Here is an 18,661-nt window from a genome sequence, read left to right on the forward strand (position 1 = left end):
CGCACACATGCTCCTGAAGTTGTCAATAAATGCATTAGAAGTCATCAATATTGTCAAGTTGTTAATGTTGCCGTTACTACAGCTTTCACCATGTCAGTGAAAGCTGAACTGCTGTCATGTTCTCTGGCAGCTTTCTAAGCTTCGACACAACTAGAACATCCCCAGTTCTTCATTGCATGATGTATTATGGTTTCATTTAAATTGATACATGGGTAGCAACTGGTGGCTATTTGCTTCTAACTATAGAAAAGTGAGTGGCGTATGTGAATTAAAGGATTATATCAAATTACAGCCTCTTATTTGACACCTTGGCACGTCCCAGAGATCTCGAGGAATGATTAACACCGTATTTGGTTTTGCAGGATGCCAAGACTTGAGACTTTATTTTTGAAAATATACACTCTTAAAAGAATGGTTCACCCATCCAACCAAACCCATGTAACTTTGTAGGTTTTCTTTTTAAAAGGCTGTCATGTTACAAAATGACAAAAAAGGCAAGCATACCACTATCATAAAAATGGTTCATAATGGTGCAACCTTGTCCTCTGAGAAGTTTGTATTTATTTGTGCTTATGACATCTAATGTGTTAAAATCACTGCTGGAGAAAACAGAGAAAAATTGCTGTGGCATTTCCTTTTGCTAAAAAGGTAGAGAAACTATTACATCCGTAATGCACTTAAAGCAGACAGATAAACAGGGATTGAGTACAGATAACATAAAGCTGATGATACACACTATAACAATAGCCATAAATACATATATTTCTACAAAATTAATTGGCATAAACTTTGGTTTGTACTCGAAATAAAATCTTGTGGTGGCATTGGAAACTTGTAAATGTACAGTCTTTTTGTCAAGACATAAAAAACACAAAAAAGATTTTTAACGAGGAACTTTTCTTTGGCATATTTATTACAGTTCACGTACTGTGTTTCTCTTGAGTTGGATCTTTCATAATTTGTGTCATCTAGTTCACAAAACCAGTCTAAATGGTTTGAGTTCGAACTTTGAACGTCCCATAAAAAGATACGGTTCACTCAGATTTTCTGATGTAATAATCATATTTGATGGCACTCTGAACTTGTTCTGGTTCTTCCATGCCTGGTGTTTGAAATGCACAGTTTCCTTTGCTAAGTCCACAGCTAAGAACAAAGAGCGGGAGAAGCCCCACTGCACAGAGCTCCAGGGATGGGAATTCGGTCCCTGATGAAAAGAACCACAATGGCTCATCCACCCATATCTATGTTATGTATAAAAACAGCTAGATTTTTATGGAAGGAATGTAACACTGGAATTCAGACGGCGCTACACTTCCTCACACATTGTGGGCATTCTGGGTGCTATGGGACCTGTGCATCTCAGCGCAATATAATAATGTGGTCTTGTTGTTGTTTTTTAGATTTCTTGACTCCAGAAAGATGTGGGGTGGCCATAATGATGGTGACCAGCAAGGTCATGTGAGTGCACGAATGGAGACCAGCTTACCCATGGGTACCACCAGTATTTCTGTATCCCAGCAACAGGCTCCTAAGAAGTTTGCTCCTGTTGTGGCTCCCAAGCCCAAGTTCAACCCCTATAAACAACTCGGGGATGCTACACACGAGGGAGCTGGTAAGACTTGTAGCCTTGACTTTTTCCATTATTAGCATTTGTACATATTTGCATATGACCGTGGTCAAGAACGCATGTATGGGTTTGCAAAAAGTGTTTTTCCACTTGAGAATCAGAACTGGGAAACGATGATTGACTCGGAGTCCAAATTCAAAGAAGCGGTGAGGCAAATTGAATTGCACAGACTAAAATGTGGCTTTTACCTGAAAACTCAAGATGCAAAACTCGCTTGAAATAAGGATGTTACTGGACTACTACTGCAGGACACAAGGGCTCTTGGTCTGCCTTGCATCATACTAAAAAGTCTCGTCTGACTCTTTGAAGCTGTCGTCTTGCCAATGACATTTTATTTTGGAGGACAGGTGACCATCTGACCATGAAAGTCCACCACTGGTGGACATTTATATGCTGGGTCTTTCTTAGCACTTTATAAGAAAGACATCTGAAACACACACACACACACACATACACTTGGCTGTTGGCTTTGTGGTATTTCTACTTTAACTTTTATGGCAGTGTATTATCCCTCAATATAACTGACATATGTTTGCCAGCTCTACTAAACAACAAAATATATAGACTAGTAGTTATATCTTGACTCACAAAAAATATGAACTTAATCTAAGTTCGTAAATCACATGGTCCAGATCACATAATTGACCCAAATATATCGGAATGTAGCGAATATAGCCAACAAGTCACATTAATGTTTTTTGTCATGACAAAAAAAACCCCCATATAGATCAGTTTCTATATATTGGCTCCAAAAGGTTTGAACTTAACTCAAAATTAAAAATATTTCAATGCCTTTACGTTTTATTTTTAACGTGATATCAAACCAAGCTCATTTTAAAGAAATATAGCACAAGATGTCAAAAGGGCATCCAAAGGATTTTTTTTATTTGATCCACAAATGGATAAAGAAAATAACTGACAAATTTAAAATGGCAATTAAAAATAAATACATATATACATGTATATATGTGTGTGTGTGTGTGTGTGTGTGTGTGTGTGTATATATATTTTTTAATTAATCTGAACAGATATAACTTTGCATTGTAATAACAGTAAATGTTGAAATGAATAAAAACTGAGATTAATAAATTACATATTCATTGTTCATTAACTCATATTAAAAAATGGAACCTTATTGTAAAGTGTTACCAAAATATGATTCATTCATTATCATTATGTCTTATTTTTGTCATTTTGATGATTTTTCATTGTCGGTTTAAAAATGATTTGTCCATTTACTTTTTTTTTTTTTTTTGTTCGAATCAAAAAACGAGTGATTAATACCTCCTTTTAGTTTTTGAGTTAAATATATTAATTACATTAACTTACAGAACATGTCTTTAGCTGATTTGATGGTTTATGTCTGTGGTTATTCGGTCCGAAAATCTGTTTTAGTTCAGCGTTAATTATGAAACCCCGGCCACGATGATTTCCACGAGAGGATCGGAGAGTCTGTTGAACGTGTGAGTTGTTCGTATGTAATAATCGCTCTGTTATACGTGTGAGGGTCCGCACTGACGCGGCGCGGGGTACCCGCAGGGGCCGAGTGTATAGGGACTCGTTGTTGGCTTGCGTCCAGGTGTTCAGTAGCATGTGATGTTCACATTCACTGGAGGTCTTGGGTGGCACATTCCATTAGAGCAACATGGCCCCAGTGTCACTGTTAAGCCCCTGATGGGTGGCAGGTGCCAAGAATGCGTCCATCTGTTGTGCCAGCTCCCTCCCCCGTCATCTTTCTCTTGCCTCGCTGCTCAGGCTTTTAATGTTCCTCTCATTGTCACCGTCTCCGGTGATATTCCTGGAAAAAGAGACTGATTATGATGTATGTGCTTGAGTTTGTTTGAATTTCATTACTAGTAATTGTCCTTTACATGAAAAATGCTGTTATTTAGTTACATAACATGGTACCAAATTATTGCTGTATTTGTATTACCATTAGATATGTATAGATAATTGTATTATTGCTCATAATAGTATATATTGTGAAGCGTTTGAGGGCAGAGCTGATTTTTATGCTGTTTACACATCAGGATAACAAAGAAACACAGGAAATATAGAGTGAAAAGCACCTCTAGTCATGACAAGGTTATCAAGTTATTAAGGATTATAAGGAAAGCTTTTAGAGTTTATTCGTACAACAGCCTTTATGTCTCAAATTGATTACAATATTTGCATTTGCTGACTTATTTTAAGTCAGAACTAAATCACTTTTTAACATTTTTGTGGCCTGTATGATTTTTTTATTCTTAATTTTTTTATTTATTGTTTTTTAGGTCTCTCATGCTCACCAAGGCCGAATTTATGCGTTCAAAAAACATTTATGTGCTCAAAAAAAAAGAAAAGAAAGAAGTATAATACTATTACAATTTTAAATAACTGTTGTCTGTTTCAATTTTAATAAATCTTTAAAAAGTTATTTATTCCCTTGATGGCAAAGCTGAATTTCCTTTAGTCTTTAGTGTCACGTGGTCGTTCAGAAATCATTTTAATAAACTGATTTGTAGCTCAATAAACATTCTTATTATTATTATCGATGTTGAAAACAATTGTTCTTGATAGGTTGCTTTAGGATGAATTGTTCAAAATAGATTGTAAATTAAATTTATTCTCACTTATTTCTCAATGTAATGCATCCTTTGTATTTCATCTGTAAAAAAAGGCTAATCTAACTATTGCGAAACCTTCTCATATAATTGTGATAAATGTATGATAATAGGAAAAGAAATATGAAATGTAAAGAATGCATTACACTGAAGTGCTTTTACTTTTGATTATTTTACAGTTTACTACTAAGATACTTTTCGCTGCGTTTAGGTATGGGGTAGGATTAGGGATGTAGAATAATGCCATTAATATGTGTTTAATCAGTACTGTAATGAAGTGTTACCGTTTTTTGTTTGTTGTTGGGAATTTAGTTTTTCGCAGTTTGAGGGAACATACGATATAAGAGCCGTTTTGCATACGCGACGAAGCATTAAAAAGACATTATGAGAATCAAAACCTAAAGATTTCATCAAAATTATGCCAAATCCTTAGAGCACGTTGATGTTTTCTATCAATAGTTTGTTACATAAAGTTTAAAAAGTTGCAACCAGCCAGACAAATAAACCCAACAAGCCGTGAAGCTCATATTTACAAGCATACGTGCAGAGCTGCATGAGTTATTGATTACTGATTACAGACACGTGGCCCTTGGGCATTACGTAAATATGGGTGAAACCACATAAATGCTCAAAAGCGTTAGTGTGATTTCTTTGCAGTGTCTACACAGACAGGCATTTTTATGCTCTCTGGACATCAACTGAGTCTTAGCTAACGGCATGCCCTTTGGCAATTTGTTAATTTTTTTTTTTTAAAGAGTATTATTGGGAATTTGTTTCTGCAGTAAAAGTGCTCTTTTCTTGCATTAATTGGCTGATAGCAGCTCTGTCAGATAGGGGTTTCCATGGTTACAGCGTGGGCTTTCTGGACCCTAAAAAGCTTTCTGATTAGAAATGTGAATTTAACTTAATCTCTATGGTGAAAATTGTATTAATTAAGTTATTCTATTTTTAAACATTTCACAGAAAATAAGAAAGATAGAGGACCTTGAGGGCTTATTTTCTGCAGTAACCCCGCTGCTCTGCTGCCGGTGTGAGAGCGACAGAGAGCTGCCTTTGTTTCAGACGAAAAGTGATGATGAGATTATTGGAGGGAGTTCTCACACGTCTGTCAAACAGACAGCGCTGAGCAGAGACAGAGATATCTGAACTCCGTCCCATTTCAGTTTTACTGTAACTTAGAGAAAAATACAAAGAGGGAGAAAAAAAACTAAACGATGCGCGTGCATGTCTTTTGTGTGGGTTTGCTGTAAACACCAAGCCGTAAATTTGAACACATCGTAACTGAATAATGAGAAATGCATTTTTTTTATCCAGAGTGACATTGCAAATGTTCCATTTGGTTCTGTGTGATTTTTAAAAACTGACTGGAAGCTGATTGAAACCAATCTGAGCCGCGGCGCAAGAGTCTCTCTCTCTCTCTCTGTCTCTGTCTCTCTCTCTCTCTCTCTCTCTCTCTCTCTCTCTCTCTCTCTCTCTCTCTCTCTCTCTCTCTCTCTCTCTCTCTCTCTCTCTCTCTCTCTCTCTCTCTCTCTCTCTCTCTCTCTCTCTCTCTCTCTCTCTCTCTCTCTCTCTCTCTGTCTCTCTCTCTCTCTCTCTCTCTCTCTCTCTCTCTCTCTCTCTCTCTCTCTCTCTCTCTCTCTCTCTCTCTCTCTCTCTCTCTCTGTCTCTCTCTCTCTCTGTCTCTCTCTCTCTCTCTCTCTCTCTCTCTCTCTCTCTCTCTCTCTCTCTCTCTCTCTCTCTCTCTCTCTCTCTCTCTCTCTCTCTCTCTCTCTCTCTCTCGCACAAAAGTCCCTGGCGGACCACCTGTTTTTCAGTAAATGATAGAGAAAGACTATGGGTAATTTATTTTTAATTCAGACCCACACGGGAACGGTTACCAAAAGTGAACCCATTTGCATCCTCAGCGGTGTCGGTTTTACAGATTCTGAATCTTATAAACATTCATTCAGAAAAGTACGAAGGACCGTGAAAAGCAAAAGCAACAGCAAGAACGGAAACTTTCAAATAACATTTCATTATTTATATACCTTTTATTTAGCAAGGAGGAACATTTCCTGTGCCTTTTGATGTAGTTTAAGAATCACAGAACCTGTTCTTTTAGTAATAATATGAAACAATAATTAATGAGTTGCTTTGTAGGTAATAATTCATTCCAGAACACCGCTCTTTTTTTTTCCCGCTGACATTCTTTTAATTCTGCAATAGTTTATTAAAATGATGAAAAGATGATTTTTTTTTTTTTTCTTTTCTGAAAACTTTCTAATCTCCCGGTTACACCGAGCTCAGAGAGCACAGAGGAAGAGTTCGTACGCACGCTTGTGTCACGCTAGAAGGGCTCCCGTGGGTATTGCGGTTCACACTTCTGCAAATTTTAGGGTGTCTCTATCTAAACAAGGTGCTTGAAAAACAGCGTCAGACCTATATTATCCAATATTTGCCACAAGAAGTGGATGCGTTGCGTAATATCTCCTTTATGCTTCTGCGTATTACCGCCAGCTTGCAGCTGCTCATGACAAAGTGAAGTCAAGGCTAAGCGACATAAAAAACAAAGCAGATGAAATCCAGTCATGGCTGAACGAGGCTGACGGTGACAAACATGTTTTTTTGGGGGGGTTTTGTTTGTCAGGTATTAAGATCCTTATGGTTGAGTTTGAGCAACAGACAGCTGGAATGTTTAGTTTAATGTTAGCCAGCCGGCACCTTTTGACATCGAGTATGCTTTCTGGATGAGTATTTTTGGAGTGAATTTCGGTCTGTTCAAGGACCTGTTCAAAGCCGATCGCGTTATGCTTCTTCAGACTGTTGCCGGTAAAAAAAAAAAAATTAGTATGCCACTATACAGCTTTTTTCATTCAGTTTTATCATTTAGTATTGACTGAAGCACTACATGCTGTTATAGTGTGGTCAGACATATTTAAAGTCTGCCTGTTATCGCTGTTCACCGCCGTCTGTTGTATTCAGCGCCGTGACTTCATGTCTGACTAACCTCTTGACTTATTCTGAGCTTCTGTCTGGAACATTTCTAATTGAAGGTTGAAAGGCAGATACAGAACATAAAAGCTGTTTTAGCTCCTGTATCTGCCCATGTGCTATTGTGTGAGAAAATGTGCCGGAAGATAGTGTGAGTTGAGGCCTTGAATCGAGGGCAGTTCATTAGGCCTCTATTACAGCGGATAAGCCCAATTCCTTGGCAAGCTAATTGACTTTTTATTAATGGAGATAAGTGAACGTGTCAATTATCTGAGCAAGGGTACTTTATATTAAGTAAAGAACATCATAGGAGATAAAGCAAACAGTAATAGGGAATCATTGTAAAGGTGTCTCGTCAAAGTGAGGGTTTGTACAGGGCTAATGAGGTTTTTAATGCTGATGTTCACATTAAACTAATCTGATGGTACATGTGTGTGAGTGTGTGTGTGTGTGTGTGTGTGTGTGTACAGCTGCATAAGGTATGCAAACTCTTTACCTGCATTTCTGCATGAGATGGTCATGAAAAAGTTGTAAAAATTATATATATATATATATATATATATATATATATATATATATATATATATATATATATATAATTTGTTTCTGTCTCTTTCTCACACACTATGATATACAGAAAATGTATTTATCTTATATTATATATATATATCGTATATTTTCATCTTTTTAATGCATTAATGTCATGTAATTAATCTCGTCATGTAATTAATACTCGCCGTCACGTTTTTTGACAAGTCTGTGTCACTCCGCTTTGCCCTCTAAATAAAGAACGAAATAGATATTTTATTTCACATAAATAAAATAGGCATAATATACTGTATTATATTATACATACATTCCATCACCAAAAATATTACAATCAATCAAACAAGCAAACATACAAAAAATTTATGAATAAATATTTTATATGAACTAAATAAAAAAGAAATAAAGCTACGGACGTTTTTACTGCTACATATTATTACATTGTTATATTATAGATTCCCTCACCATATCACAATCAATTAGTCAAACAAACATATGAACACATTAATATTTTATATCAAATAAATAAAATAGGCATTCAGTTTATTTAACATTTATTACCTCTACGCATTCTATTCTATTCTATTCTATTCTATTCTATTCTATTCTTCTATTCTATTTTATTCTATTCTATTCTATTCTATTCTGTTTTAAATTGTTTAATTGTAATAAAAACAAAACAAACATACAAATAAAAAAATATCTATTTTATATCAAACAAATAAAATAGGCATCTAGCATCTATAAATTCCCTCACAATTAATATTGCAAACAAACTCAAAAAATACAGATTTGAATCTGGACCATGCCGTGTCCTGGTCTTTTTGCCCATACACTTATACCTGTTCTGTTGTCTCTATCAAAAATGTGATATGACCTTTTATGTCCTGTTTTTATCAACAGGCAAATATTAGCAGACAGATACAGCGTATCTGTAGCCATTTTTTTGTTCTCATTTTCTACATGACCATCACACCTGATGACGTGACAAACCTCAAAATTGCCGGTTATGTATATGAGTTTAGAGGCAGCCAAGTCAACAGTTAAACACCTGCATGTCTAATTCACAGTGGATAGTCAGTAAAAACAGGAACTTGTTCACTCGGTTGTTCAAGAAAGCAAAACCAAACAAAAGAACAAAGGGGCGTGTAAACACCTGCTTTACATAGTTTCCAGACCGTGCTGCTTTTTAGTGAAAAGTTGCCGTATTCTTCGCTGTATTGAGATTGAAAGAACCAGTGCAGTCCTATTCGACAGACATCTGATGATGTGAAAACAGTGACCTCGTCATCTTTTTACGCTGCACATTTTGTGGAAACCATTAGTTGCTCGACCAGACTGATGCGCGCTTAGACAAGCTCGCGCATAAATATACACAACGCTTGCAAACTCGAACTCCAGCACGCGCACACACGCACACACACACACACACACACACACACACACACACACACACGTATCTAATTTCTTTGAAAGGAAGACCGCTGCGCTGCAAGAAAAATAACATCTGTGCAACTCAGAGAAAAGGCCTATCTGCTTTCTTTTTTCGGACGCTGTTTTTAGCAACACTTAGGACCACCTGACAGGGTAGATGTTATTGGCAGGGGTCAGTTCGCTTCTCCCCTTCCCACGGCTACCAAACAGGCTGCACTTGGGTGGTCGGACAAATAGATATTAAATTAGGCTTAACAGACAAGGATTCAAACGAAAAAGTTACACATTTGTATCTCCACCAGTCACGTCTTTGCTGTTACCGTCGCTGCTTCCTCTTAAATGATTTGGCTGAAATGCGTTACTGTACAAAGTGCGGTCTGACTTGATCTATGAAATACTATTACGTATAACACAAGACCCTTAAAGTGCAATGCATGGGTGTGTAACATAGAAGCTGCGTTGGGCTGCAGTGATCAGCACATGTCTCGGAGTCTGACATTTATCGTGACCCAGTGTGACTGATGTTCTTCACAACACTATATCGCACCACATGCGCCTTTCCAAGTGCATGCTGTCCATTTATGCCTGTCGAAGTGCGGTCCCAATCCTGCACGGCGTATAAAAATGTCATCTATATGGAGAAAAACAAGTGAATAAATGAACGGAGATCCTCAACGTGACATTTTTGATGGCGCTATCCCTTTAAGGATTGCTCAGTTTTTTTAAACTGTAATGTAGTCTAATGAAAAGAGCTGAACTGCAGTCTTTAGATTTCATTAATTCGGTTTTGAAAGCAGTTGTGCTTCGTGGTATTTCTTGATTCGCGATAATCTGGTCTTTGAATAGTCGAACACACTTCAAAACAAATATTTGCTTTAAAAATAACTATTATCTGTTTATTGGGGGAGGAGTGGTGGGGGGGGGGGTAACATATGTTTTTACAAATGGAAAATATTGTTTAGCTGAGAGGGTACTTGTGGATGAGCACATAAGATGATAAAAGAATTTGTGTAATGCTCTCTGAGCTGTGTTGCGCAAGTATTATCATATCAGTGAATAATGTATGCTGTTAAAGGGTCCAAGAAAATGCAAAGAACCTCTGGGTTAAAATAGTAGTTTTTAATGAAGTATGCAGGGTTTGTGTTTGTGCGCTTGCCTTTTTTTTTTCTCTAGCTCAGTATTAACGTTTCAAGTGTTTTCAATAAAAGTCGAGTAAGAGTTCTGCATATAGGAATCACATGGAGCTTTAGGTTAGATTGTAGCAGGCCTGTAATCCAAAAACTCATTTTGGGAAGTGTAATCCGGACACATCACTGCTGTTTTATCTCTTGTAACTTCATTGTCTCTTTTGATTTAAGAGGATTAAACAACTAAATATTTGGGTGGCCACTTGGAAACTTTATATACGATATAAAATGTGCGTGATAAACAATGTAGCATGAAAGCTATTAAAATTGTTTTGAATGCGCATCTTAGCTCTTTGACATGGTCCCAAATCTTTGAAACACAATTACCTGAATGAAAAACAAAAGAAAGAACGAACACGCAAACAAATAACAATTAAAAAACAGAAAAACACATAAAGCAACAATCTGTTTATTTACCTATAGCACGTACCGCTGTACTCTTGTTTATGTTCATTGTTTTGGACTAAGAATACATTGATATAAAATTTTAAGTCGATGTGATTAAACTGTTATAAAAACGAAAACCAATAAATTCTATATTTTTGTTAAATTCTATAATTATATTATTTATTTAAATTATATATATATATATATATATAAAATTATATATAAATTATCAAATATAAAATGATATATTTATATATATATATATATATATATATAAAAATTTTTCAGTCGATGTGATTAAACTGTTATAAATGAAAACCAATAAATTTATATTTTGTTAAATTATATATATATATATATATATGTATATATGTGTATATATATATATATATATATATATAATTATATTATTTATTTAAAACCATATAAATATATATATATATATATATAATATTCTATAATTATATTATTTAAACATTATATATATACACATATATATATATATATATATATATATATATATATATATATATATATATTTTCAGTGTGTGTGGTACAGTAGTTTATACTGTAAATGTATTATTTATATGCAAATAAATATACATACAATATATATTTTGAAAATATTTTTATGCAATATATACATGCTTGTGTGTGTGGTTTGACAGCACTGATATATATTGCACACGCATACAAATATAAAAATACGTATTTGTTATTTATTTTTGCTTATGTTTGTATAAAGTATTTATTTTTACTCGCCTGGTAGGACAATTGGCATCTACGCTTGTTATCAGAGGATAAGGGAAGATTATAGCAGTTTACATTAATGTTTACTTTTTATATCAAACTGTGAATCTGATATAAAATTGCGGATTAGAATACATGCAAATGAGGGACTGCACTTACTAGCAAAAGACCCCCAAGGCTCTCCAGTCACATTGGTTTGTGGGAGTCAGATTTGGGCCACCAGGGGCTTTGCATTGAGTTCTTTAATTTTGTTGGTTTTTTTCAAACATGATTTAATCAAAGTGTAGCGATGAAAATCAAAGCATCTGAAGATGTTGAACTTATGCTGATCGTAGGCATGTTTGTTCCTGCTAGACAAGCGCATTCCTCTTAAAGGCATAGTTCACCCAGAAATGAAAGTGTCAACATTTGCTCACCTTCAGACCTGAATATATAAACAGTGAGGGAGATTTTTAAAATGGAATTTAGCGGTTTTCAATATTTTTAAAGAGCTGTCCCTTTAAGAAACAAAAAGTTCAGCAAACAAAGGGTTCTCTTAGTTTAGGAATGATTTAAACACGAGTCACTGACGCTAAACGTGTTTCTTGTGTTAAAATACAGCTAGTATATAAAATATATAGATTTCTGAAGCCTTTTTGTGATTTCTATTCAATAATTTACTCTTTTTCCGCAATAACTTTTAATAAAGGTTTAAAGCTGTCTTCATGTAGAGGCTTTTTTTCAGCAAACATTGATATGCAAACAATTTGGTTAATTAATAATTATGATTAGAGTATAAATCATTAGGATTTATTAAATGTGTCATCAGCACCTCATGAAAAAAAAAAATAAAGGCAGAAGAAAAAAAACAAAAAGTCTCCCTCTTCGTTGTAACTGCGACTTTCTTGGAAGGTTCAAGTAAACACTTGAGCGTTCTCCAAGAATCCTAATGCGACTGTGTTGATCTCTGCTGTTTCATGCAGCTGCCTTCATCAATCACTTCATATCCATTACACCTTTTAGGCCTTTCTCTCATCTCTCCATTGAGTGCAGAGAATTCTGAACACCGCACGGGTCAAAGGTCGTTCTCCTCACGCAGGCCGCTGGGAGAAAGATTTGCGGCTGGACTTATTATAGCTCAAACAATACTGTGAGTTCTGTCATCGCATGGCTGTCAGCCATGGCTTGCGCATAGGGAAGACCAAATAAGCCATTATGTCTGACTGACAGGAAAGGAAAGTGGCAGCTGTACTCGTCTGTCCTTTATTATGCCACATATGATTAGGGCAGTAAATTCAAAATGATTTAGTGAGGCCTTTGATGTTCTTCGGATTATTGTGTGTTGGAGATATGGCAGTAGGATGTGGACTGAACTCATACACCCCCTTTACTCCTTGTGACATGAAAGCACATACTGTACATTTTTTTGACTGTATTCAGATAGGATAGTGTAATGACAGGAAGCAAATTAGGAGAGAGAGGGGGCGGGATCGGAAAAGGCGGGACAGGATTTGAATTCGGGGTGCCTACAAGGCTACAGACACAGCTTGAAGTGTGTTGGATTAAAATAAAAAAATCAGTTTTGGAAGATATCGCACATTTCAAATCTGTATGATTTATCAAGGCAATAAGTCCAAAAGGTAAATATAAATTAAAATAATAAAATAAATATAAAAATATAAAAAAAAAATAATAATAAAAAAAAAAAAAATATATATATATATATATATATATATATATATATATATATATATATATATATATATATATATATATATATAAATATATATATATATATATAAATATATATATATATATATATATATATATATATATATATATATATATATATATATATAATGAAATATAAAAGTAATCTCTGTGATGCACCCTTCACCACCCAGCTTGTTTATCTTGTGTTCTTGTATTTTTCTGATTATATTGGCGCACGTTCAGATTTCAGAAAGAAATGAGGTTTATGGTTATGCAGGAGTAACCGTCACCTCGTGTGGGTCAGATTCTCATCCTTTACTTTCATTTTTGATTTTCTACACACAATAATCCAATCACTATTTTACAGGTTGGGCTGGCACGGGGAGTGATGATTAACAGGACGTGGAAATAAAATTAATCGACAGAGATTGCTGATTAAATGCCTCCTTTTAACTATGTTAGTTTGACACTAAACTAAGAAGGCCTCGCCGTTTGCACGTTTAGAAAAGAAGTTGCAATGTAATGGCCATTTGTTTCGCGCCGCTGTTCTGGGGGACTGGAGTTCACCTGAGGGGCACTGTGGATGTGACGGGGAGTTGTTCATGTCCCGACAGCCTTAGTTCACCTCGTTAATTAGAAGGTTGAAGGAACGGTCTTTGGCAGGAGACTAGAAAAGAGGGGACGTGTCATTGTAAACCTTATCAGCCCGGCTCATGAATAATAATTAGGTGATGTGACGATTGCCCAGCGGTCCTAACTGAATTGCTTAAACAACAGAAAAATAGGGTTAGCCACTTACCAATTCTGTGTTTGTGCAATCCGTTTGGTTCGCAAAGATATCCGCTCGGAAAGCTTTTAAAACACAGTATGATTATTTCCCAGAAGTGGAACCATTTTATTGATTTGATTGACTGATTGATTAATAATGCTAAGTAAAGTTATCTTTTTTGTTTTTGCAAATTGACGTTATTTTGCAGACTCTTATACATTTTCATGTGAAAAGCGTGAAGTTTTAATAAAAAAACTTTTAAAGAAACTTTTTGCAATTAGTCTAGTCCTCAATTTCTCGTCTTTCAGAATTCATGATGACTTGGTGATAAAAAAAAAAAAAAAAAAAACATTTTTAGCATTATCGGTGTTAAATAAACATTTATTTCTAAAAATGTACTGCAAAGGACCAACTTCTTCATTAATTAATTTTTTTGCTTGAGTAAACTCTACTTAGTAAAGTATTGGTGATTGAGATGTGGAATAAGCAGAATATGTGATTTATAAATAGCCAGTATGCCAGTAATATTCATTCTATTAATCAAATAGTTAATAGTGACAATTGGTTCCTATATTAAAATGTTAAATTTTATTATCAATTTTAGGGAAAAAGTCTATGTATAGAAAATACCTTTCGCATGGATTTTCCCTGAAAAGTATGCGTATCGGCCTGAAAACATTCAGTGAAGAACAAAAGAAAATTTATTCGAAAACTTTGCATGGGTGCAAGAAACAGGATCAAAAGACTTAAGTATGTGAGCTGTCTGCACGGCCTTTTGTCAAAGTAAGCAGCATACGCTTGTGGTTTCTACGGAAACGTTAAGACTCTCATTTGTGGGTTTCCTGTCAGGTTTCCACAGAGAGACTTATGTGGGGAGGCTGACATAACAGCCGGTAGTCGGTTAACTGATGACCGGCCGAATGTGGAGGGAGAGAGACGGAACGAAATAACAATAAAGAATCGAGCAAGCAGAATCTGATGATAACAGAACAAACACATTAGGAGGAAAAAAACAAAAAGTTCTGGAAATGCATCCACGAGTTCACAAAGTCGTCCGCTGCTTCTGAAGGAAAGATTCTCAACGGCTACTCAAAATGTTTCCAACACTTTCAAGTGTTTCCATTCATTTCATCACCGACGTATAATCCCGCCTTATGATAATCGTTGGCTAGACAGCAGAGTAGACAATGTGAAAACAGCACTTTAAGCCACTTACCACCTAGAAACTGTGTAAATGTCTTTAACTGAAACGTAAGTTGAATTTTGTAGGAGAATTAGATGCACATCCTCTTAGCGGTACTTAAGGGACATGTCACGAACTTTACAGATGCTTTAATACAGTAATCTCAGGGTCTGACGCCAATGGGAACTGAACTCTATAATATGACATATCGTTTCCAGTGACAGGCTGACGAATGACCCGCTTTTAAAGATGGAAAATGAACATATGACATGCGTCTTAAAGACACGACAGCTTTCGGTCAGCTTAATTCAGACCATAGCTTGAAGTTTCGTGCCTCGCTCGAGCCAGGCAAGGATGTAAGGAGCCGAATAAGACTTTCACAAATGAAAACGAAGCTGCCCTAATTTTTCATAAACCTCCGACTTGCTTGTATTTTAAAAGCTAATACGAAACTCAGCTATGTTTTCCGAAGGCTTATCGGCATAACACAAATCAATTCTGAAAAATGAAAGCGCAGATTAGCTGAAGAAAATTAAGATGTAGGAATCTGTCAAATGTGTGTCAGTTTGCATTAAACAGCTACAGAAAGAGATTTAAGTTACTATATACAGACAAAAAAAAAGTTATATATATAAATAAATGTCCAATAAAATGTGATCAATAATAAATGCTAAATAAATACACAAATTACTGGCCGATGAATGCTGATTTTTTTTTCAGTAGGCCTAGTGCCTAGTGTTTCTGTAAGGACATGTTAAATTTACAAAAAAAATAATATTAAATTAAATTTAATTTAATGAAATAAATGAAATGAAATGATCTGTTTAATCTATCCATGCATAGGAGCCTTTTCCATTTCACAGAACGTTCTTTTTAGTGAACAAAGGTGTTTAGGTGAATTAAATGTTCTTTACACAAAGAACAAATTAAGTAAAGTGAAATATTATTTTTTATAGTTTTTTAAATTAAAATGTAGTATTAAAATTCAAAACGTAATTATATAATATAACTAAATCCCAAATAAATAAATTAAATGTTATCTGTTTGTATGTTTTAGAATGATAACTAAGATATATATTTTTTTTTACTTTGCACAAGAGATTCTATGCAGATGCATGCCCATGGTTTTGAAATCAACATCTAAAGACCTTCATCATTCAGATGTCATTACAGTACAGTACCGCTAGCGTATGTACCCTCCATAAACTGCGTTGCTTGCTCAACTGCACAAACACGCAAGGCCCAGTAAAAATTCCGAGACCATCAGACACCATGCACCCAGCAGAATTAGTCAGCCGTTTTGGGTTGTGTGTCCTTACATGTCCTCACGTGAACCAGTAGCCCCTCTTTATCTGCCATGTGACCTGCCTGCCTTAAATTACGTAGTAAATTGCCTCCACTCGAGACAAATCCCTCGTTCTCATCCAGCCGGCATTCCTCTTTTGTTTTCAACCAATGGACTGCACTGCTCTCTGCTGATCTCTTTAGCATTTTTGGACTGATGTTTCACTTTTCAAATCCCGTCTGCACTTTGTACAGACGTCCCGTGGTTCTGGCCTTGGAACATCTTTTTGGAACGCGTTCACCTGCAGAATTACCAGATCCATTTCAGCATTTGTATTAAATATACATGGCTTCAGTACGAGTTTCTTTTTGGCTCTCTAAATGAAAATGACTCTCATTTACAACCCTGCTAGTTTTCATTTAAGATCTTTTTCTTCCACTTTCCGCTGGTAGTGCAGAAATTATTCAGCATGGTGCTTCTGAGGTCCTTTTTTTATTGAAGATCGCACTGCTGGGATTGTAGATTTGAGGGCATCACCTCTCTGTTGTACTTGTTCCATTTTGCTCCCACACAATAGTTTAATCCCCCTTTTATGTCTCCAAATTTTAAAACTCTCTTTTCCATCCCTCTCGAATTCCTGTCAGATCTCCACAAACCAGCATTGTCGGCTCCTCTATGCTTCGAGAAGGACATCTCCAAAAACCTCAAACCTCAAAGCCAAATGAAGCCATAAATCAGTCTGTTGTATATTATAGTTAATTAAGAGCAGGACTGAACCTCAGAGCTGCAGCGGATGCTAGAGAGAATACGGACGGATAATTACAGATAAAATAATGCGTTTAGGACGTCTCCATGCCGTAGCACATTTTGAGAGCGTCTCCACAAAGATAAACCGTTGGAAATGTCACAATGGTAATTATAACACTTTATTCTTCAAGGCCTGTGAAGGATTATAGATTTATGTTACCCTTTTTACTTCAGTTTTTTTTTCTTTTTCTATTTCTTTTTTTGTTATTTTTCATTTCGTTATTAATATATATACGTATATAATTAAATAAAAAAAAAATCTATTTAACGGTATATTTAATTCTGATTCCCAAAAGAATTAAAATAGTATAAAATCAAACAATAATTTTTTGTAACTATTATTATGGAAGCGTATTTTTTTTGTTGATTTTGTTTGTTGTTGAGTGGAGATGTTAATATAGTGGATGGCGCACACTTTTGTAACATTTCCCAGATGAGTTTCATGCCAGTGATATGACAAAACTGGATATCCTCGCAGCCAAATGCACCCAGCCATTCATTTTGTTTACTGCGGTGTGTTTAAATGCTGGTGCAAAGATGCTTCTGCTTGAACTTCTGCTGTAAATCAAATTCATTGGGGAATTTGGAGCGCAGACAAAAATGTCAATGCATCTAAATATGTACCAAATAAACACGCAACGTGCTGCGCAGATTACAAAAGTGACATTCCACGGAAAGCTCTTCCGGTTTTATGACTGAGTCTGTCAGTGTGGAGATTTTCATCTCGTAAACAGTACGCGGATAGATGCTCTTTTGAAACGGTATATTTGTCAGTTGCTGCCGTGCCAGTATCAATGCCAGATGGACAGAGGTTGCGTAGAGTTCAAACGCAGATATTGCAAAATGAAGTTCCTCTTGTCCGCTTTCAGCCTCAAACAACTTCTGCGCATTTAAATGAACACAAAGAAACCTGTTGGATACGTGGAATGACAAGATTATAGTCATCATTCTACTGTTTGGATTGTAGCTATTATATTACAGTTCTACTTCTCAAACTTTTTCGGGGCGCAGAGCTTTGAGCAAAATTAAAATAAAAGTCTTTATAAAGTTGTCTTTCTCCTCTGGCCGAAAAAAAAGTTTCAATCTAGGCTGCATCGAGAGTCAGATTTTGCAGAGGACACTTCTCTGCAAAGGATTCAAACATGTCTCCCTTAAGCTTTATTCGTTGAAAAAGATATGATGTTAACTTAAATTAAATATTTTTAAAATCGTGCTCTTTGGATTTATTCTAATGACATCCTATAGTGCCATTTATAGTATTAATCGTAATACTTTTTTTTACATTAATGTTATATATCTTGTATCGTATACTGTAAACGTACATTTCCTTTATGTAAAAAGTAAAGATATTACATGATGATTTAGCTGCCTGTTTTAATACGCAAGTGGATTATCAAAAAACCTTATAAATATTGCATATG

At 35.5% G+C, this 18,661-nt stretch overlaps 1 protein-coding gene across 2 annotated transcripts in view; it reads left to right on the forward strand.

The window, feature by feature from the left end:
- LOC122346939 (LIM domain containing preferred translocation partner in lipoma) overlaps positions 1-18,661 on the forward strand; it is a 159,986-nt gene that overhangs the window by 49,365 nt on the left and 91,960 nt on the right. For both annotated transcript variants that reach the window (XM_043241840.1, XM_043241841.1), the window contains exon 3: positions 1,401-1,612. In XM_043241840.1, coding sequence (XP_043097775.1) covers positions 1,420-1,612 — 193 coding nt within the window. In that variant the 5' untranslated portion in view covers positions 1,401-1,419. The remainder of the gene's footprint in view (positions 1-1,400; positions 1,613-18,661) is intronic.

This window comes from Puntigrus tetrazona, chromosome 6, assembly GCF_018831695.1.
Source record: "Puntigrus tetrazona isolate hp1 chromosome 6, ASM1883169v1, whole genome shotgun sequence".
NCBI classification, from domain to species: Eukaryota; Metazoa; Chordata; class Actinopteri; order Cypriniformes; family Cyprinidae; genus Puntigrus; species Puntigrus tetrazona.